General features: G+C 61.2%; 1 protein-coding gene across 3 annotated transcripts in view; it reads left to right on the plus strand.

The window, feature by feature from the left end:
• Nucleotides 1-20,725, plus strand: part of DRD2 (dopamine receptor D2) — a 48,040-nt gene extending 27,315 nt beyond the window's left edge. Inside the window, exons 2-8 of one of the 3 annotated variants that reach the window (XM_073239770.1) lie at nt 11,542-11,857; nt 12,871-12,980; nt 13,963-14,099; nt 15,093-15,283; nt 16,123-16,209; nt 17,661-17,988; nt 19,546-20,725. In XM_073239770.1, the coding sequence (XP_073095871.1) occupies nt 11,573-11,857; nt 12,871-12,980; nt 13,963-14,099; nt 15,093-15,283; nt 16,123-16,209; nt 17,661-17,988; nt 19,546-19,739 (1,332 nt within the window). In that variant the 5' untranslated portion in view covers nt 11,542-11,572 and the 3' untranslated portion in view covers nt 19,740-20,725. Of the gene's footprint in view, nt 1-11,375; nt 11,858-12,870; nt 12,981-13,962; nt 14,100-15,092; nt 15,284-16,122; nt 16,210-17,660; nt 17,989-19,545 lie in introns of those variants that run through there. The other 2 variants (XM_073239771.1, XM_073239772.1) reach the window with 2 other exon arrangements.
• Nucleotides 20,726-21,124: the final 399 nt, after the last annotated feature.

Consider the following 21,124-nt stretch of genomic DNA (forward strand, 5'->3'; position numbering starts at 1 on the left):
TGCATTTTTCCAGGCTAGCCATCGGGAGAATAGGAACAAGCGAGTGCCTCCTCTGGGCCAGAGGCTGTGCTGAGGGCTTTCTGGGCCTCTCACCTTCCACGTAGCCTGCAGGCAAGGAGCCTTCCCGACCAACCGGAGCTGCGGACTACGTAGGGTACCATCCAGGCCCGGTAACCCCCTGGGGAACTCTACCCCTCAATAGGCGGGGCTCTCAGTAGATGCAAAGGACGTACACTGGGCAGAACAACTTCTGCCCACCAGGACTCACAGACCCAGCAGAAACGGGCCGGACACAGCAAGCAGCGGCCAGACGGCACCAACACCACACGGCCTCTCAGTGGGAGTGGAGGTGCCTTCAATTTATAGGCGGCCAAAGCGAGGTCTGGGTTAATGTGATGATAACACGCCAACATTTTTACAGGACTTCAGAGCTTGCAAGACACCATGAGACACACCATCGTGTGGGCTCCGTCAGTCTCTGAAATCAGGTTTGCCTACTCTCATTATTAAATTATTATTAATATGAGCTGGTGAACTGAGGATGAGAGGCGGGGCTCCTGCAAGGGAACCAGGCCCGCCTTACATGTCACGTAAGCTCTGACGAGGGCCAGGCCCCCCGTCCCAGGTGGGTCCTCAGCGAAAGGAGCTGCCGTCCATGGAGCATCTGCCACTGACAGCCCCTTCACTTGCATTTTCTAAGTTAATTTCACAACCACTCCAATGAGGAGCTATCGTCCCCATTTTACCTGTGGAGAGACTGAGGCCCGGAGTGATGGCCCTGGCAAGGAGCTGGAGGTGAGACTGGAACCAGGTCGGTCCGCTTAGAAGAAGCCAGACCCCCCAACTCCTCTCCTTCAGGCCCCTCGCTGTGTTCCCACAGCTGCTTGGAAAAGCCCAGATGCTGGAGTGGGGTACGCAGGGCCAGTGGGCACTCGGCGTGACCCCAGACTCTGCCGAGCACCACGACTGTCCTACCCTGTGTGTGTGAGAGGAAGTCAGGGGCTCTGTCCGTACCCGCAGCTATCACTGTGGCTGTGCCCACAGTGCCCCTCCTCTGAGCACGGGGCTGGCAGTCTAGGCAGGGCGGGGGCCAGAGCAGAGGGCTGCCCCCCCTGGGGGACCCACACTCCAGGGAATGAGGGGAGCATCAGGAAGGGGCAGGACGAAGTCGGCAGTGCAGCCTGAGGGCACGAGCCCAGAGGCAGCCCTGCTGGGGGGGGACAGCAGGGCCCCCACTTTCACCCCTGCTCCTCGGCTCCCCTGGAGCCCTGCGTGGCCCGTCCCTGGTGCTTGCTTCATCAGAACTGCCTGCAGTCCTGGACACTCCAAGAGTGTCATTTTCTGGAAATGCCCCATTGCCTCAGGGCACGCAGGACACCAAGGACACAGGCCTGGACCTCAGTGTCCCTGTGCATGAGGCCGTGAGGGCTCCCCGTGTGGCTTCTCGTGGATGCTGGTGGGAGGCCCCCCAAGGACTTGGACATGCCCTTGGAGGATGCGTGTTTGCAGTTAAGACAAACGCTCCCATCACATAGCTGCATCCGGGGCCTGGACCCCAGTGGCCTCCCTCCCACTGTTGGAGCCATGCCAGACCGGCCTCCACCCCTACCGTCAGGAAGAGCCTGGGCTCAGGAGGCAGAGAAGCCCGCTGGGCTCGGGCGGCTTGGGCAAGCAGCCCCCTCTCTCTGTTTCTTCCTGACACATGGAGATCATATGTAATCCCCGAGGGCTGTTCTGCAGATGGGATGAAACAGCATGTGCACAGCGCTTCACACAGCAACCGGCATAGGAGAGCTGCTACAGGAGCCCAGGGGCTCGGGGCTCAGGAGCTGTTACACTGGCTGTACGAGTGGGCAGCCTGCCCCTACCAGCTGAGCCACCATCCTCTGTGAAACAGAGGACATGGCCTAGTAGCCAAGGCTGTCCATCTTTGAGAAAGGACCCTGGAGCTTCAGCTGTCCTGGGTAGGACAGGGGGACCGTGGGTCAGGCTGACTGGCATGAAAGGCAGGCAGCATTTACACGAAGGGAACGTGGCAGATAAAGACAGCCTAAAGTCCGGCTACATCCATAAGGGGGTGTGGGGAGATGGGGTATTAAAGGGTAGATTAGACCTTTTTAAAAAATAGCTAACTGTAGACCATTTCAAATATATGCAACATTAGAAAGACCAGTGTGAACATCAGTGCGTCCACCGCCCGGCTTCAGCCTCGATCCACCTGTGGCTGGTGTCATCTCATCTATGACCCACCCCCCATATTCTTTTCAAGTAAATCCCAGACAGCGTATAATTTCATCTATAAATATTTCAGTGTGCTTCTCCTAAAGATAAGGACTCCACGAATTCATTGGAATGCCATTGCCACACCTAAAAATTGTTCCCAATGCTTCCTTAATATCAATAATCTTCACATTTCCAGTTGTCTTCGGTGATATCAAAGATCTTCAAAAGTTGTTTTCTTTGAATCAAGATTCAAACAAGGTCCACATCTTGCAACTGGCTGATGTGGCTGTTAAGTGTCTTTTATTAGAAAGGCTCCCCTCTGTCTCCTTTTTTGTTTCCTTGACATTTACTTTTGGACAAAGCCGGGTCGTCTGTAGCATTTTCTGCAGCCTGGATTTTGCTGATGGCGATCTGATGGTGGACTCGTACCTCCAGCTCATCTTTGAGCTGCTGATGCCAGACGGGTATTTGCGCAGGGATCATGAAGCTCCATCTCGCTGCCTCCGCCCCCACTTTGGAAAGGGCTCCTTTCCCCTTTGTTCCCCAGTGCCAGCCGGCTGGCGTGGAAGGATGGGCATGGGGAGAGGGGTCCAGGAGCTTCCCTGTGGCGCGCTGGTGCCGGCGGGCTGCCGTTCAGACCGGCCCTCTCTGTTTTTGCACAGGGGTGTCTTTTCATAAAGCAGAACAATTTTCTGCGAAATAGCAAAGATTGTTTTCCCTCCTTCAAGTGCAATAAGGTTCAGGATTTGTGTCCCTCTTGACTTTCAAGAGCATATTTTCTCAATCTTTCGTGAAATTAAAGTAAAGGTCAAGGACGCGGGTCTGAGACCCAGGTCCTCTCCTCCTGGGCTCCTGCTGGAGGCTGGTGGCCAAGCCTGCCTGCCTCCTGAGCTCCTGCGAGTGCCCGGCCCCCAGGCAGGCCGGGCTCAGGTACCCGGTTCTTTCCTTCCTGGGGAGACTGAGGAGGGAGAGGGAGAGAGGACGGGGCCAGCCTGGGGGCTCGGATCTGAACTCAGGTCTCCTGGGCGGTTTCTGAGGCTCCTTGTTGTCAGGGCCTTCCACTTCCTCAGGGAGGGGCCCTGGGTCCGTGCCCCCCACCCTGCCTCCCTCCTGCCGACTGTCGCCCTGCACAGGAGCGTCCCAGCGATGCCGCGTCCCTCCCAGGTGCTGAGCGGCAAGGATTCTCATCACAAGGCGGCACACGCAGAGAGCAGCCCCGCAGCCCCTCGGTGCATTAATGGCTGTTCTCCCCCCGCCCCCTCCCCACACTGAGTCACTCCAGCTAACAGTTAATTAATTTGTGACACTTTGACAGTTTGTGAGGAGACATCTTACGGAGCTATCAAAATCCCCAGGGACGGGTGTGTCAGGCAGACATCTCTCCTGCGCTCACCCGGCTGAGGCCCGCCTCCTGCCCCACAGACCCCAGCCCAAGTGAGGCCCAGCATGAGGCCCGTGGGTGGGCATCTTGGGCACTGAGGGCCGCCCGGCCGCCCTGGGAGGAAGATGCACGGAGGGCGGGGGTGTTGGGGATGAGAGGTGAGGAGGCCTCTCCCCACGCCTGGCTGGGAAGCTGTGCTGCAGCCCCTCCCAGGGACACCCCACCCCACCCTGTGGCTCCTCGACGGGCTGTGAGCGTCAGGGGTGCCCAGTTCCCGGCTGTGGGTGCTCTGTAGTCCCCGGTTGGTGCTGAGTGAGAAAACAGCACCCCCCCGACCTTGACTCAACCCCCAGAGGGGTGCTAAGCTGGACCCCATGAAGCCCTGGGCCCGGGGCCCTCCCGCCAGCTCTGGGCAATCCCTTTTTGCAGACCCCGGGTTGTCTCCCCACCTCCCCATGTACCTGCATACCTACACTCACCTCCGCACACGTGCGCTCCTTTTCCTCCAGCGTCTGGTGACCCTGTCCGCCCCAGGGCTGGCCACCTGGAGAGCTCCCACATGGATCCCACCCAGCTGCACCCAACCCAGGACGCAGAAGGCCAGACAGCCACCTCAGAGGAGGCTACTGGCACCCCTCAAGAAGGTTCTGGGGAGAGAAACAAGAGCCAGGGCAGAGAAAGACCTTGAGACTGGCTCCTTCCGCCCGAGGGAGATGTGCTGGGATGTCTCCCACACCTTTAGTGAGCACCCCCGCTGCCAGGCAACGTGCCGGGACGGCCATGAGAGGACCAGACAGGTGTGAGCCTCACACAGGCGTAGCTCCCAGTTTGGCAAGAAGAACAGACATTGAACAAATAAGTAGACAAATAACAACTCAATTATACCTGTGATGAGCACCCTCAAGGGGCGCATGTGCTGTGAGGGCGTCAGTCAGGAGGAGCCTTCCCCCGGGGAAGGGGCCGTGGAGGGTGAGGAGGGGGAGGCTGGAGGGGCTGGGCGGGGTCAGGAGCCGGGGCGCTGAGGCACCAGGAGGAGCGGCAGGGAGCCGAGTGGGCGTCCAGGGCTTCTCTTTGCTGCGAGGTCTGGGGCGAGGGTGGGGCTGCCCGGCAGGTCTAGCTCCAGGGGGCAGGATGAGAGGCTTTGCTCAGACCACCAGTGACCGGCCTTGGCTCGGGCCACTGACGGCCCTTGACCGTTTGCGCGGTCATGGCTCCAGCCGGGTGGGGCTGACCAGCCACAGAGCCAGGATGGGGTTGCTGCTCCACGCTTCCCAAGGACACCTGGACAGTTCTCCCCACAGATAGCACGTCGAAGCTCCACCACTGAGGGCAGCTGGGCCTGTGCGCTGCACCCTGCCTCCCCGACAGCACCCAGGGTAGATCGGGAAGGCCTGCTGTGGCCGGCAGGGGCTCGGTGTATGGCCTGTCCTCCCCACCAGGCCCCTGGAGGCCAGGTTTCTCCACTAGCCTGAGTCTCTTCAAATAGTCCAGACCTGCCACACCCCCCACCCCCCGACAGCTGCTCTGGCTCTGGGTGGAGGCGTCCAGGAAGGAACAGGTCCCCACCCCGCCCCTAAGCCCCGAAGAACTCCTGGAGCCTAGGACTTCCTGTGAGCAGGACCTTGCCTGGGCCCTGGAGGGGGGCTGCCCCTTCCCGCCTCGGGGACGAAGCCACCCGTGTTTCCTCCTGCCAGAGTGACTCCAAGAGCCTGGGCCAGACCGGCAGCCTCACCCCCCAGCCCCGCTGTGTGTCTGGGCCTGGGCGGCTGAGAAGGGTATTCAGGGGAAAGGAGGGGGCAAGCCGCAGTGGTGGCAGCGTGCGTGGCCCAGTCTCCCCTTGGCATTCGGGTAAGACGTGACTGTGCCTGCCCACCCGCCGCGCTGGCCACCCAGGTCTTTCTGCGCTGCCTCTCCTCGGGCTCTGGGGGGCTCTGGTCCAGTCCCCACTCACCCTGCTGGGCCAAGAAGTGAGGGCACCATTTCGTGAGCCCTCTGTTTCCTTAGGAGTAGAACAGATGGGAGGCTGCGTCTCTCCCTCCCCCTCGCCCACCCTTCCTCCGGCCGCTGCAGGAGGCGCCGGAAGGGCCGGCCCTCAGGTCCCAGCTGGGCCCTTCTTCTGGAGAAGCGGGGCTGGCGTGAATGCAGGGTCCTGAAGAAGCGCCTCACCCACTCTCCCCCAGTCCCCACCCAACTCCAGTCCTCCAACAAGCCCTTTTGAAATGCAAGTGCCAAGCGCTTCCCTCCCCCTCTTCTTTCTCATATAAATGCTTCAAGTCTCAGAAAAGAGTAGAAAATGAGGTGTTTCAGACAGCAGCGTCTCACCCACCACCCAGCCTGATAAGGGACTGTTCAATTCTAATTAGACAATTTCATTCCCTCAGATGCCAACCTTTCAGGGGAGGCAGCGCCGCAGGCCCCAGCCAGAGTTCATACCCTGCCACGGGCGCCTGGTCCCCCACCTCCAGGCCCTGGGCCCCAGGGCTTTGTTGGCAGATGGCATCAGACCCAGAGGGCAAGTGGGTCTCCCCACTCTCCTCCCAGACAGTTCTGCTGCAGGGTCTCGGGCTGCCCTGCTGGATGGGCCCTGCGGCCCTACCCCACTGGGCTGGGGACCAGGACCGGGCACGATGGCAGCCTCCAGGTGTTTCCTGAGAGCGAATGTCAGTTTTGGGTGCCAGCATTGAACTGTGAAGCTTCACAGGAGTTTTTCTTCCAACACACTCGTGAGGAGCCGTTTCTGTTTACAGGCCAGGGAGCCTGCCAGCCACTGCGATGTGACCAGCTCAGCCCACCTCCTTGCCGTTGCATCTGCTCCCCGGCCCCTCTGCCACGCCCCAGCCTCCGGAGCAGTGGCTGGTGTGAGCAGGTGGACTGCCAGGGCAGCCTCGGAGGCCTGGCCCGGCCCCAGGTGTCTGGGCTCCATAGCACTCCTCGACTCAAGAGCTGGCCACCCTTCAATCAGGGCCCCAACAGAAAGTGGTACCCTCTGCAGAGCACAAAGGGCATGTGGCAGAGGCGCTGGCAGCTGGGAGGCTCCGCATGCCCCTTGCCCCGAGGGTCCACACAGCTCTTTAGTCCCAGTCATGGTGTCATGCGGTCCTGCGGCAGGGGCCGTGGTGGCGGTCGCCGTCACCGTCACCGATGGCTGGAGAGAGGCCTGGTGTTGGAGAACTGGATGGACGAGGTGCTGCCTTTGGGGTGGATGCTTCTGTAAGGTCTGTCAGCAGACCTTGCCCTTCTGAGCTGGGGCTGGGCAGCGAGTACTGGATGCAGATGAGGCTCCCCCGCACTTTGCTAGCCCCAGGCTTGCAGGCCCCCCGCAGAGGAGTCCTCAGTGCTTCTGGCCCCCTCCTCCTGCCCGCATTCCAGGGCAGCGGAGACAGAAAAGCCTAGCCGGCCCCAGATGGCACCTGCACCCTCACCCATGAGCGTCTGCTGGTGAGGGTGGGCTGGGGAGCAGCAGCTGCCCCTTATCGCCGCACAGGGATGACGAGGACGGCACTCTGGGGGGAGGCAGCCACCCTGTGAGGGAGGCCTGGCGTCCGCAGGGGTCTCTGTCTCCTCCCCCACCTTAACAAAGGCCCCGCCTTGGGGCTTCAATGATGGACTCTACTTTCACACAGTTCTGGAGGCTGGAGGTTGGGGGAGGGCCGTTCCTGGCTGCCGCTGACCGCCCTCTCCGCGTGTGCTCGCCTGCAGGGAGAGAGCGGGCAGCTGTCTGGGGTCTCCTCTCCCATCATGAGGCCCCTACGCTCATGGCCGGACCACCGCCCAGAGAGCATCACGCTGGGTGTTACAGCCTCAACCTCTGAATTCTGGGGGGACACATTTCAGTCCTTAGTGGCCGAGTTAGATCACCCCTCCCTTCCCCAGGATCCAGCCCCAAGTAGCTAATCCTGTGAGGCCACACATGACCACGCATGCAGTCGCTAAATGCTCATTGATTGGGAGCTGATTTGAAGCTTTTATGCACAAGGCAAGAGCCACTTGGGAGGAAGATGGAAATGGCACATGGAGGTTGGAGAGCAAGTTGATCATATTTTCATAACCCCTAAACAATATGCTTATTCTGACAACAGAAATTTTGCTTTAGTAACGTGATCTTATTTACTGAGAAGTCTTATAACTGCAAGAATAATCCACCTTGGGTTATGTATTTAGTCAATCTCTCTTTCTAAGAACAAGGAAGCTGGACCATCCTAGTACCCAGGGTAACAGCTGTCGTGCAGGCCTGGCGTTTCCAACCTACACCAGCCCGAGTGGGCACCAACCTCCCTGGCTTTTCTGCAGCCAGGACCAGGCCAGGACACCTGGAGCTCTCCCGCCCCTCGCAGGCAAAAGCTCTGATGTGGATGAAGCAGCTTAAAGGGCAGGGCAAAGGTGGGGACCTGAGGGGTCTTCCCAGTGCCCCTGGAGTGAGAAGACTGTGACCTGGTCCCTTCCCCACACCTCCTCCTTCTGGGAGCCCCTTGGAGCCCTTGGGGCGAGGGGACAGGAAGGGATGGGGCTGGAGCTGGGGGATGGAGCCTGGGGACCGGCAGGTTTTCTCAGGCCTCTGAGAGGATGCCAGGAGGGAAATGCCAGGAGGGAAATGCCCGGAGGTCACCGTTAGAATGCAGACCAGCCCCAGAGAGCCGAGGGGAAGCACCTGCAACCACATCATCGACCCGGGGCTCCCCTCGGCCCTCAGGCTTGTCTGAGAGCTGTCGCACTCCGTTCCTTCCTCTTTCGGGCTCCCTGCAGGCTGACCTGTGCAGGCCATGCATGAGCCATCTTGCTAGGCTTCACAGTGACACTTACCATCCCTATTTTGTAGATGGAGAAACTGGGCCTCAGGAAAAGCAAATTATTCATTCACAACCGCAGAGCTCGTGAGGGCAGAACTGGGGTTGGTCCAGGTTTTGGTCCTCAGCCCTATTGACACAATACCATTCATGCCAAAGCGCACCGTCCTGGGGTCTGCTGATGCCCCAAGACCCACTCGGCTTGGTGCTGTGTGACAACACGCAGCCCCTGCTTGTGAGGCCTGTTGGCCCCAGGTAGGAAGGGAGTGGAGGACGCAGTGGGGGCAGCCGCTGCCTCTGGGGGCCAGGGACACAGCCGTGCGCCAAGGTGCTCACAGGGTCTGTGGCATCTAGTCATCTTCCATGTTCTCCCGTTCTTTATAGAACATAGTAGGTTATGGTGTAGTGGCAAAAAAGCAATGAGAACAATAGAGAGTAAACACTAGATCAGAAAAGGATGTGCCTAAGGCCTTTCCAGCCCTGGCTGCAGGGACTCACCCTTGCCAGCAGAGAGGTAGCCTCCAGCCCCTTCCTGGACCGGCAGCACTGACATCTGCCACTCAGTCACACCCATGGTGTGCAGCCCCAGTTTCAGTTCTCCCCCTCCAGGAAGCCTTCCAAGGGCTCCCAGCCCTGCCCACGTGCATGTCCTCTCTGACCTCTGAACACTCCTGTAGTGGGCACTGCGTGAGCATGCCGATCCCCTGCAGGACAGAAGCACCTGCTCCCCAGCTGCTTCCAGTGTCTGCAACTCCCAGCTGGCCGCTGGGCCCACCCTCTCGGTGGCCGTCCGCTGCTGGAGGCGGGCACTGCGATCGAGATCACACCCTCCCCCTGGAGCAGCCCACAGCTCAGGGTGTCCACGAGAGGCGGCAAAGGCCTGGCCCTGGTGCCCTGAGTCAGGCGGCCCCGCAGGCAGCCTGCTCTTCCTCTGCCCCATCCCCCAGGTCTGGGCCCCGCGTTCCCCAGTGAGTGTCCTGTGCGCTGACTTCCTCCTCAGAGTCTTGTTTCTGGGGACCCAGCAGCACACCGCGGTCCTCTTGGGCTGAGATTCTTTTGTCACTTGTTGGCCTGGTGGCCTGAGCGACAACCACACTCCCGGAGCCTGTGAGTCACGCTCTGAATCTGCCCCCCGACTGCCCGCAATCCCGGAGCAGGGCCGGGCCGAGAACAGGACATGTGCTCTTCGGTTTGTCTGTTCCATGAAGATGAGGCATGAGCGAGACAAGGACGAGCCGTCGCCCCTGAGACGCTTGCACCCCCTGAGATGCTTGCACCCCCTGAGAAGGCAGACACGCAAGCGGGGCGAGTCCCGGAACAGAGCCCCGAGGAGGGAGAGGGGGGATGGCCGAGCCAGGGAGCCTCGGGACGGATTCCGGGGCAGAAGGATTCTGAGCAAGGCTGGCCCCGGAGGCTGTGGGGGGGCTGGGCAAGCAGGGAGCAGGGAAAGGAGGTGTTCCAGACACTCTTCTCTTTTGTAAAGTGGGGATAACAATTACGAGCCTCAGAGGTTGTTTTGAGAATAAATGAGATCGTATATCGAAAGAAAAAGTCTTGGCAAACTATCAAATCCTTTACAGTAAGTGTGTGTGGAGCTGTCATCCCTGTCAGGGCCCGGATCGTGCTGCAGGAATGGACGTCTGACTGGGCTTACGTAGAGAATGGGGTGGAGGAGACAGGGCTGCACGGCCTGGGCTGCAGGCCGGGACCCCAGTGCTCTGTGCCCAGCAGACTCAGCAGATGCTGGCCGAGCAGACGCATGGGAGTGGGGGGCAGCTCCGATGCCTGATGGTGGGTGCCCCATGGGAGAGGGGCCGGCTGCCTTGGCAGAGTCGGGCCTCCACACCCACAGTGCTTCACTGACTGACCGCTGGTCGCACAGGGGCACTCCTTGCCACCCCACACGGAGTTAGGAGTTCCTCTTCCCAGAGACCTTGGTCAAAACGCCTCCTTCGGGACGCCTCTGCCCCCTGGGCTGAGATAGCCAGTCCTCAAAGCTCTCGGTGCACAAACGCAGAACATCGTCCCGGACCTGGGTGCCTGTGGCCTCCCAGCTGGTGTCCTGCAGCCCAGCCGGCCCGCCCCGCCCTCCCATTCTCTCCTCAGTCAGAATTTTCTCTCTGGAAGGCAAATCCCATCAGGTGGCTCCCGCTGTCCTTAGGGCCAAGTCTAGACCCCCTGCATGGTCTGACCTGCTGTGATCTCTCCCGCTGCGGCCTTCCGTGGCTCAGCTCATGCCGCATTGCTCTTGCTTCAGGATTCTGAGTGCTTCTAGCCCCCCACCATCGCCCTCCCACTCCATCGTTTGCAAATGACGCTTCCGACGTCCAGCCCCTTCCCCTGGCCCCCGGCTCTTTGCGTGCTAATTTCTGCACGTCCTTCAGGCGTCTGCTGAATACCACTTCCTCTGGAAAGTCTTGTTTCAATCTTGAGACTAGGTTGTGTTCCGTTTCCAAGTGGCTGCCCTTCGCAGACCTAACTGCTTGACTGATCAGCTACTGTTTCTTTTAGAAGTGAGCTGAAGAACCATCTACCTTTGTTCCTGCCTATGTTTCTAGCACTAGATAGAACTGTGTTCAATAAAATATTTATAGAATCAAGATGAATGACTACGTATCTCCATCCCCACCACTAGGGGCTGGATCTCCTCATGACTTGTCTTAAGAGCGGGGTGCATGTAATGTGCTTGCTCAGAGTTTGTTGAATAAATAGATGAATGAATGATCAGCTCTTTGCAAGCTCATTAATTTTATTATACTTAAAAAAATTTTAAGTTGCTCATTTGTTTTACCATCTACAAGAGCTTTTGCCGCCCCACATGTGGGGTCCTTTCTCTACAGCCCTGCACCATGTGGTCCACACAGCAGCCTTCGTTCCAGCGCTTTGCAGATGGTGAGCCAATGGTCAGAGAAGTTAGGTGACTTGTCTGGCATCGCACAGCTGGCAGGTTCGAGCTGGTTCATTAGATCACACTGAGTAGGGCTAGCAGAGCAGGTGCAGCAAACCCAATGCTCTCAGACAATCGTTAGATGTGACTCATCCAGCCCTGAGCCTGGAGCCCCTGGTCGGGTTCTGCTCTGGGGCCCTCCGCGAGGGGCCACAGGTGTCCGGAGGCCTTCCTGCTTACCCCTGGTGTCCCTTTCTCCTGGACAGAGCCTGGCCTCCCAGTGGCCCTGTTGCCCCCATGGACCCGCTGAACGTGTCCTGGTATGAGGACGACCTAGAGAGCCAGAACTGGAGCCAGCCCTTCAATGGGTCGGGACGGGAGCCCGACAGGCCCCCCTACAACTACTTCGCCATGTCGCTTGCCCTGCTCATCTTCGTCATCATCTTTGGTAACGTGCTGGTGTGCATGGCCGTGTCTCGGGAGAAGGCGCTGCAGACCACCACCAACTACCTGATCGTCAGCCTCGCCGTGGCCGACCTCCTCGTGGCCACGCTCGTCATGCCCTGGGTCGTCTACCTGGAGGTAGGTGTGGCCCCGCCCTCCCGCAGCTCCTCAGGGGGACGCTGCTGCGCCCGGAGGCTGGCCTCCTCCCTGGACACTCTCTGGCAGCCGCTTCCTCCACTGGGGCCCAGCTTTCTCCTTATAAATGGGTGGACGGTCTCCTTACCAAGTGCCACACCACATGCGGGGTCCTGGCTCTACAGCCCTGCACCACGTGGTCCTCACAGCAGCCTTCGTACCAGCGCTTTGCAGATGGTGAGCCGATGGTCAGAGAAGTTAGATGACTTGTCCGGCCCGGCAGGTCCGAGCTGGCACTCTGGTCCGGAGCTGGTTCCTTAGGTCACGCTGGAAACGGGAATCGTGGACGAGGGTCCCCAAGGAAGGGAGAGGTTCAGCCTCCAGGCCTGAAGTCTTCATTCCTGGCTCCCCACTTCAGAAGCAGCGGCTGTTGCTCTCTGCCCTCTTTCCTCGGGAAGGAGCTTGTAGAGCCCAGCTCTGCACCTCGGCGTAGTGAGGAGATGAGCCCTGATAGGGTCCAGGCGCCACGCCGAGCATTTGACAGACAGACACAGCAAACAGTCCCGCCAATCCTGGGAGCTGACACTATTCTCAATGTTCAGAAGAAGAAACAGAGGCTTTGAGAAGCTGCCTGTTTTCCTCCTGCAGCAAAGGGAGAAACTAGATAGAGAAGTCCTAAGGGTGGGCCCATCTCCAGGCAGACACTCTGAGAGCTGGCAGGCAGGTGTGGGCGGCCGCCTGCGCGCGGACGAAGGCCCAGCAGGGAAGCAGTCTGAGTGTGTTGTCCTTCTTCTGGCTTGGCTCTTGGCTTCCAGTGGCCTGACAGGCCCCGAAGGAGAGGGGCCGGGGCAAGGGCCTCCGGCACCCAAGGGCACAGCTCCCGTGCTGCCCCTCTTCTCCCGCACCCCAGCTGGAGGCCCCCAGGGTCCCACCGCTGCCCTCTGAGCCCAGGCTGCCCAGAGAGCAGAGCTACAGGCCCCCCTGGCTGCCCGCCCACTATGCTGCCTTGTCCGCAGGTGGTGGGTGAGTGGAAGTTCAGCCGGATTCACTGTGACATCTTCGTCACTCTGGACGTCATGATGTGCACAGCGAGCATCCTGAACCTGTGTGCCATCAGCATCGACAGGTGAGCCGGAGAGGGGGGCACCTCTCCTTCAGGGCCAGGCTCTCTGACACTCCGTGTGTGAGGCCACGTGGTTGTGTGCACACGTTTGCGATGTGTGTGCACACACGTGTACATGTGAGCCCGGCTGGGACGTACAGACCCCCAAAGAGAGGCCTTCCTAGGGAGGGTGGGACCCCCAAGGACATCCGGACTGGGAGGGTGGGGCCAGGTAGGGTGGGGCCCCCAAGGACATCCGGGCTGTGGCTGGTGTGGAGGACAGGGCACCTGGTCCGTTGAAACCCAGAGTCGTCGCTTCCTCTGCACGCGGCTTTGGGAAGATGTGGGCGTCCTCCGCACCCCTTCGCTGCCTAGAAACCAGGACCACGACACCTGCCTGCGCGGGGCTGCAGCGCCAGGCTGTGCTTACCTCGCTGAGCTGCATCCCTGGAGCCTCTCACTAATTTGCACACACAGGCCCCGTGGGCTCCCAGAGGCGCTGCTGCTGCTCTCCAGCAGGAAGATGGAATAGCCTGAGAGGTGCTGGCTAGAGGGCTGTGAGGGGCCACGGACAATCACCACTGTCACTACTGCCTGCCGAGTGGGGCTTTACCTTTGCTCTGGGGCCTGGCTCCCAGCCCATCACCCAACACCTCTGCCTCCTGTGGGCCCACCATGGGTGCAGCGGGTGCCTTCCGAAGGCTCAGAGACCCAGGCCGTGGCCCCCCAAGAGGCCTGAAGTCCAAGAAGGGGGATGGAGAAATAGACATGGTCCAGGATTGAATGACAAGTGTCAGTCATTAAGCTATTGCTCGGACTGTCCTCGCTGTCTAGTCAGGGGCGGGAGGAGGTCTGAGTTAAAGCAGATCGTCAGGCTGCACGGATGGGGACCGGCTAACCGTCCCCGGGGAGTGGAGCATCTCTGGCGCGTGCATGCTGCGCGCACGCTACGTGGTGAGCGGCCCCCGGCCCTGCCGCAGGCTCAGGCCACCCCACGCCCTCACAGGTATACCGCGGTGGCCATGCCCATGCTCTACAACACTCGCTACAGCTCCAGGCGCCGGGTCACCGTCATGATCGCCATCGTCTGGGTGCTGTCCTTCACCATCTCCTGCCCGCTGCTCTTCGGACTCAACAACACCGGTGAGTCCCGCCTCTGCCTGCTGAGGCTCGGCCGGGCCCCCCACGCAGGACCCTGAGGCAGCTGAGCCCCTGCTGCAGACCCGGTGGAGGCCCCGAGGGGAGACCTGAGGGGAGGCTGGGTCTCCAGGGCCACGCCCAGCTCTGAGTTGCACCTGGTTGGGCCAGAGAGGAACAATGGCCTGTGGCACCAAGGAGTTGGGTGAGGAGTAGGGATAATGGCTAAGGAGGATGTCTGGCCATTTTCAAGTTTGTATATTAAACTGAAGCAGGACAGCCTCACAAATTGCATGTGTGTCCATGTGTGTGTTTGTGCACACATGTGCACATGAACATGGGGGAGGCCGCTGGCCTCCATGCACCCCTGACAATGGTACTTGTGTCATGCGGCTGTGTCCCCAGGCCTGGCACCCCCGAGGCCAGGCCAGGACAGGACAGGACACAGGGAAGTCTTGAAAGTGTGAGGCACAAAGTCTAACTCTTCTGGGAATTCCAAGAAGTGGTAATAGGGCTAGAAATGCTTGGATTAATCCAGAACGGCCCTGAGACGGAGGACAGGTGCCTCTGGATCTGGGGGGTATCATGGGTGAGCCCCACAAACAGGAGCGCATGTCCTTGTTCCTAAAATTAAGAGGTGGCAAACCTCTCCCCCAATGTACGTGAAAGGCCAAAATAATGTGTCTCCTTGTTTAAAATAATTTTCTCCTGCCGTTTTCCCCTCAACACTCCGGCCCCACCCGCGGTTCTCGGAGGAGGAGGCACAGGCCGGGATCACGAGGGCGTCAGAGGAGGGAGAGTCCAGCGTTTTGCTCAGAGCCACTTTTTAAATGCTCCGGTTCATATGGCGCATTAACTCACACCCTACGTTTCCAGGCAGCCTCAGACCCCCAGGCTGGCTCTCTGTGGCGTGGCTCCTTGCCCCCTGAAGGGGACAGAGGGCCTGTGGCCGGGTGGCCCATGTGCCCGCTGATGCCGCCCGGGCCCTCCCTCCCCCAGAGCAGAACGAGTGCATCATCGCCAACCCCGCCTTCGTGGTGTACTCCTCCATCGTCTCCTTCTACGTGCCCTTCATCGTCACGCTGCTGGTCTACATCAAGATCTACGTCGTCCTCCGCAAGCGCCGCAAGCGGGTCAACACCAAACGCAGCAGCCGAGCGTTCAGGGCCAACCTGAGGGCCCCCCTCAAGGTCCCGAGCTCCCCCACAGCGTCCACACCTGCCCGATGCCCAGGGCTCGCTCGCGTCTGTGCTCCGTGGGGCCGCGATGCGGCCGCGGCGTGGGGTCCAGGCTGGAGGGGCTGGGCAGGGCGGCCTGTGAAGGCACGGGCCTCCGTGGAGCAGCCTCCATCTGCAGGGTGGGAGGCGGCAGGTGGCAGAGACCGCCTGGGGGGAGAAGTCTCCGCCTGGCGGCCTTTGGACAAGGCAGCGCTGAGCGACCCCTGGGCGCCTCTCCCGTCCCCGCCCTGGCCCTTTCCCGCCCTCCAAGGCCTCCACCGGCCTCTCTACCCTCCGCACTCCCCCATGTGACCTGCTCCCCCGCCTCTGCCTTCTCCTGCTCCTCTACCCCGCCCCTTGTTTGGTTTCCCTTGTGTCTTGTAAATCCTCCCTCTGCTCAGCCCTCCCTGAGTGGACAGCGTGTGGGAAAGGAAGGAGCAAGGGCCCTGGGGTCAGACACAGCAGGGTCAAGTCCTGGCACCACCCCCAATTTTTTGTCGAGTGACCTTGGGCGAGTTGCTTAAGTCATCTGTTAAATGGGAATCTTGAAGCCGACTTTGCTGGGTGGTACTGATGATTCAACGTGAGTGGGAGGTGAGCGCGCTGAGCATGGGGCCAGACCCTTAGCAGGGACCCCGCAGAGGTCAGGGCCTGTTTGTCCCTCGCCCCTGACTCGACTGCTCCTCAGCCCCCCCCTCCCCCCCACCTGCACTCTGCCCTTCTCCGAGTCCCTTGCTGGCCTGCAGGACCTGCCCTGGGTTCCTGCCCCCAGCGCCTCCCCTCCGTGACCCATGTGGCGTCTCACTTCACAGGGCAGCTGTGCGCACCCCGAGGACATGAGACTCTGCACCACTGTCACCAGGTCTAACGGGAGTTTCCCGGTGAACAGGCGGAGAGCGGTGAGTGTTCAGGCCGGGGACCCCGAGCCAGGGCTTTCTGCCCCCAGGGGAACCCCCCAGCTGTGGTTCCCAGAGACCCCATGCAGCTTCCTCACAAGCCGGCCTGGAGCAGGACGCCTGGATTCTGCAAGGCACGGCAGGTCGCCCAGCACAAGGGAATGGCTGGAGAAGGGACTCGGCTGTAACAACATAACACAAATGGGAGAATGGTTGTTAGCATTAATTGAACACCTACCATGCTCCTATCGTTCCAAATCCTCACAGCAACCCAGAGCGGTAAGTCTTAGGGATCTTACCCATCTTCGTTTCACAGAAGAGGAAACGGAGGCTCTGAGAGTCAGGTACTGGCCCAAGGCTGGGCAGTCAGTGAGTGAGTGCATGTCCAGATCCGTGGGAACCCAGGCCTCTGCCCTTCTTGCCGCTGCAGCCTCAGTAGGTCAGCCTCAGAGTCTGCAGGCTGGGCCCCGGTGCAGAGGGAGCCGAGCGGCTGGGAGGCTGGGGGGAAGGGCAGCCCCTACAGGAGCCCAGAGGTACCTCAGAGCAGGTCCCAGGCTTTGCAGCGGGGGCGGATCCGGGCAGGCAGATGATCCATCCCGGGTGGGCAGGGAACCCACAGAGGGCTGCACGGATTCCTGGACACACAAAGTCCGGGTCAGGTGTCCTCAGGCCCCCTGCACAGCAAGGGCAGGACTCGGGGGCCGTTTATGAGACAGGTACCAGGACAGGGACTCAGGGGCAGGGCCACAGCTGCAGGCCACTTACACCACCTGGGCACAGGGAGGCTGCATTTCAGAAGCTCAGGCTGAGGCCCCAAGGCCTGGAGAAGGGCGGTGAAGGGAAAGCCCGGGAGGCCACGAGAGGATGCACACCAGGACCCTCCCGGCCAGCCCAGCAGGAAGCCGTGGGGCCTCTGGGCCAGTCCGTCAGGAGAACGCAGGCCCCCAGGGTGGGCACTGTGCAGGCGCCGCGTTCCAGGCTGGCAGGGAGAACAGGGCTGCTCTCTGTGCAGGGAGGCCAGGAGCGCCCCAGGGCAGGCCCTGTGTGTCCATCAGCCGTCACCCCAGCACCAGTTGGGTGCCTGGTGTTTGGCCGGTGCTCTTAAGTCCCAGAGTCACTGGTCGTGAGCCCCCCAGGTGGTTGTGGGGCTGTGAGGCTGCATAAGGGTTGCTCCGGAAGGGCTAGGGCTCCACCCTGCAGGCAGGATCTGCTGTGGGTCCTGGGTCTGCTCCCAGGCAGCCCCTGCCTTCCGGTGATTTTCCTCCTTGCCTCTCTGGCAGAGTGAACTGTGGTGTCTGCAGATTCTCCGTGGGGGGACAGGGAATGGTCAGGCAGGGCCAGGTGGGGCCAGGTGGGGCCAGGTGAGGCCAGGCAAGGCCAGGCAAGGCCAGGTGAGGCTGAGAGGCTGATGCCTGAAGTCTGGCCTGGCTTTACCCAGAGCTCTGCCTCTGCAGGACGCTGCCCGCCGAGCCCAGGAGCTGGAGATGGAGATGCTCTCGAGCACCAGCCCGCCCGAGAGGACCCGGTACAGCCCCATCCCGCCCAGCCACCACCAGCTGACCCTCCCCGACCTGTCCCACCAGGGCCCCCACAGCATTCCCGACAGCCCCGCCAAACCAGAGAAGAACGGGCATGCCAGGGAGCACCCCAGGATTGCCAAGTTCTTTGAGATCCAGTCCATGCCCAATGGCAAGACCCGGACCTCACTTAAGACCATTAGCCGCCGGAAGCTCTCGCAGCAGAAGGAGAAGAAAGCCACCCAGATGCTCGCCATCGTTCTGGGTGAGTCGGCGGCCCGTCCGATCGTGGCTGAGGAAAGGACCATCGCCGTGTCCCCCACCCACAGCCGGTGGGCCACCAGACCGGCACTCCCTCGGGCATGGCCTCACCCGGCAACGTGCCCTCTTAGGTGGGCTCTGTGACTATGTGCATTTTACAGATGGGGAAACTGAGGTCTGCTGAGCTTACCTACAATGTAAACTCAGAGTCTGTGAACAGAGCCAGGCCCCTGTAATGACCCAGAGCGTCATGATCCGGGTGAGCCACCTTGGCTCTCTAGTTTCCTCCTGGGGAGAGCAGGGTGCCTCTCAGGGTGAAACGACAGGCAGGAGGCCACCTCATGAACTGCAAGGCTGTGCCCACTGTGCTAACCTGGTAGTTCTGCCACTCTCTCAGCTGCACTCTGCCCAGGCTTGGGGGGCCAGAGCTGTGAACGACACGAGGGGCTGCAAGCCCTCTGCCCCACCCCCCATAGATGATGGCCTGGCTCTCCTAAAAACTAGTCTCTTAAGAACCAGATATGAAAGTCAGAAATCAAAGGCTGCTCTGACAGGACTGGGTGGGGACAAGAGGGGCTGACACAACCCCACCTTCCATGCAGCACCCAGGGTAGGGTGACACCCTTCCACACCCACTGTCCCCTTTGGCCTCCTGACAACCCTGTGACATGGCTGGGCCCAGTGTGACCACCCTGTCCTACCAACGAGGGCACATGGTCACAGCAGCCTGAGGGACCGCCCCTGATCCTGTGGCCAGGGCCGGGGGTGGCGGTGGGGTTGGGGCCAAGCTCGCAGCCACAGCCTCCACGCGCTCTCGGCTCTTGGGGGCTGCCCTTGCCGGGCACCAGGGCCTCCCAGGGTCTGCGCACCTGACGCCCCCACACCCAGGGTCCCACCTGAGCAAGAGGTCCCGCGTGAGGCTGAGCGGGCAGGTGGGCACATGTCCCGAGGCAGGGATGAGCGAGAGGGGTCCCCCAGGTGCGGAGCAAGTAGGGAGACGGGGTAGGAAGAGACGGACCCTCAGGGACCTCTGTAGGCTGGAGCCAGGCCTCAGCTTCGCCTCTCAAGAGCAGAGTGGCCTTGCGCACCTCAGAGCTGTTCTGAGCCTCCGTGTCGCGCCCTGTGTCCCTTGTGGGGACACCGAGGGGACTAGGCAGGGTGGCTTTCTGCCTCCTCTTTGCCTCTGGTCCAAGCTGTGCGTCCCACTGCGCAGCCAGCAGACCCTCCACCCCAGCTGCCGAGGAAGAGTCGCTCCCAACTTTGACCAGTAGGTAGGGTGGAAAAATCTCCCTCTCTGCTTGCTGGCCGGCATCAGAATGGTGAACTCTTGGCGTTTTCTCAGGCCCGCTGCCCTGCCTGAGAGGCACTGTTGGGCAGATGAGGAGGTGAGGCTGGGGGGCTTGTGCCCTGCCTCAGAGCAGCCCGGTCGCGGCTCCTTGCTGACACCCACGGCTGGGCCCGGGGCTGGGCGGTCACACGACCTGGCAGCCCACGAGTGCAGGCCTCCCAGCCCCGCCTCTCCCGGTGCTGGGGGCTGCCCTGACGCCACCCTCTCCCCCAGGCGTGTTCATTATCTGCTGGCTGCCCTTCTTCGTCACCCACATCCTGAACATTCACTGTGACTGCAACATCCCGCCCGTCCTGTACAGCGCCTTCACGTGGCTGGGCTATGTCAACAGCGCCGTGAACCCCATTATCTACACCACCTTCAACATTGAGTTCCGCAAGGCCTTCCTGAAGATCCTTCACTGCTGACCCTGCCGCCCATGTGCACAGCAGCCTGCTCCCCACCTCCTGCCCAGGCCGCCCGGCCTCGATCCCTGGGAGCCAGGGCCCGGGGGTGCAGGCCAGACTGGCCCTGCAGTGTCAGCTTGGCACCATGCCCCTCACTGCCCACACAGCCTCGCTCTACTGGGCTGTGCTAGGGAGCCAGGGACAGTGCCACCCTCGTGCTGGCCCCTGGGCCCAGGGGCAGCCCACAGAGGCCCCTCCCCTCCCGAGGCCCTCTCTCCTTGGCACCAAAGACACAGCCCCCTCCTCTGACCCTCCTCTGGGGCCCTGGGGTTGCCAGGGTGGAGGCAGGGCTCAGTGGCAGTGCCGTCTTCCCAAACCTGTGCCGCAGTGCGCGGTGGGGAGGGACGGACGGGCAGTTCACACTGCACTCGGCCTAACCAGGGGAGCGCTTGCCGGGGCGTCAGGAATACGGAGTGCAGGACAAGCCCAGGGAGGCCCAAGCCAAAACCTCAGCTCCCTCTCCTGGATGGACAGATGGACGGGAGCCTCTCCTTGCACAGCTGTATGTCCTGACCGCTCTCCCCCACCCCGAGCCTCCGAGGGCCCCAGGAGGGTCTGTGGGCAGCAGAGCCCCCACAAGCCCACTCTGCGGCCTCCTGACCGATGCAGGTGCATCCCTTCTTGTAGCACATGTTGGGCCAGCGCAGGGCCAGCAGGGAAGCGGGCTTGTGCCCTTCTGGGGCCTGCACTGGGGTGTCTGAGGCTCTTTGGGGGGCTGCCTTCCGCCCCAGTCCGCTGCAAAACCACTTTTCTTTTCTCGTCCTTTGGCCTCTTCTCACCCATTTCCTCTGCCATCTGCTGCCTCAGCCTTCGTGGGCCAAGAGGCTGCCCAGTACCCTTCGGCCTGGTCTGGCCTGCCTGGGGGAGGAGGGGAGCTGCATCCTGGGGGAGCCATGGGCCCCCGACTCTGTAACAGCACCATACACGCTCCGAACTAATAAAACTTTGATGAGAGTCGCCTGTGAGGCCCCCTGGGGTGGAAGGGCACAGTGCCACCTTCGTCCTCTGTGTCAGGTGTAGACAAGGCCGTGGAGCGTGTGCTGCAATCATGGGGCAGACCCTTGGCAGACGTGCCTGGGAGGGGGCAGCGCTGACCCTCAGGTGGGCAGGACTCTGGGGAAGGGAGCAAGGAGCTGTCCAGGAGGACCCAGAACACGCACGTGCCCGGGCTTCCCCTCATCCTCATCGTGTCCCAAGGGGGCAGGACTGTTTTTTGCCCTGCTGTTGGGTGGCTGTGACCTCAACTGCCAACCAGGACAGGAGGGGTGGGCATTTCCCTCAGCCAGGGTGCCCCTAACAGCCAGAGCAGCAGGGTCCTCAGACAGAAGCCAGGCTGTCCCCGCTCC

This window comes from Manis javanica, chromosome 6 (genome assembly GCF_040802235.1).
Source record: "Manis javanica isolate MJ-LG chromosome 6, MJ_LKY, whole genome shotgun sequence".
Classification (NCBI taxonomy): Eukaryota; Metazoa; Chordata; class Mammalia; order Pholidota; family Manidae; genus Manis; species Manis javanica.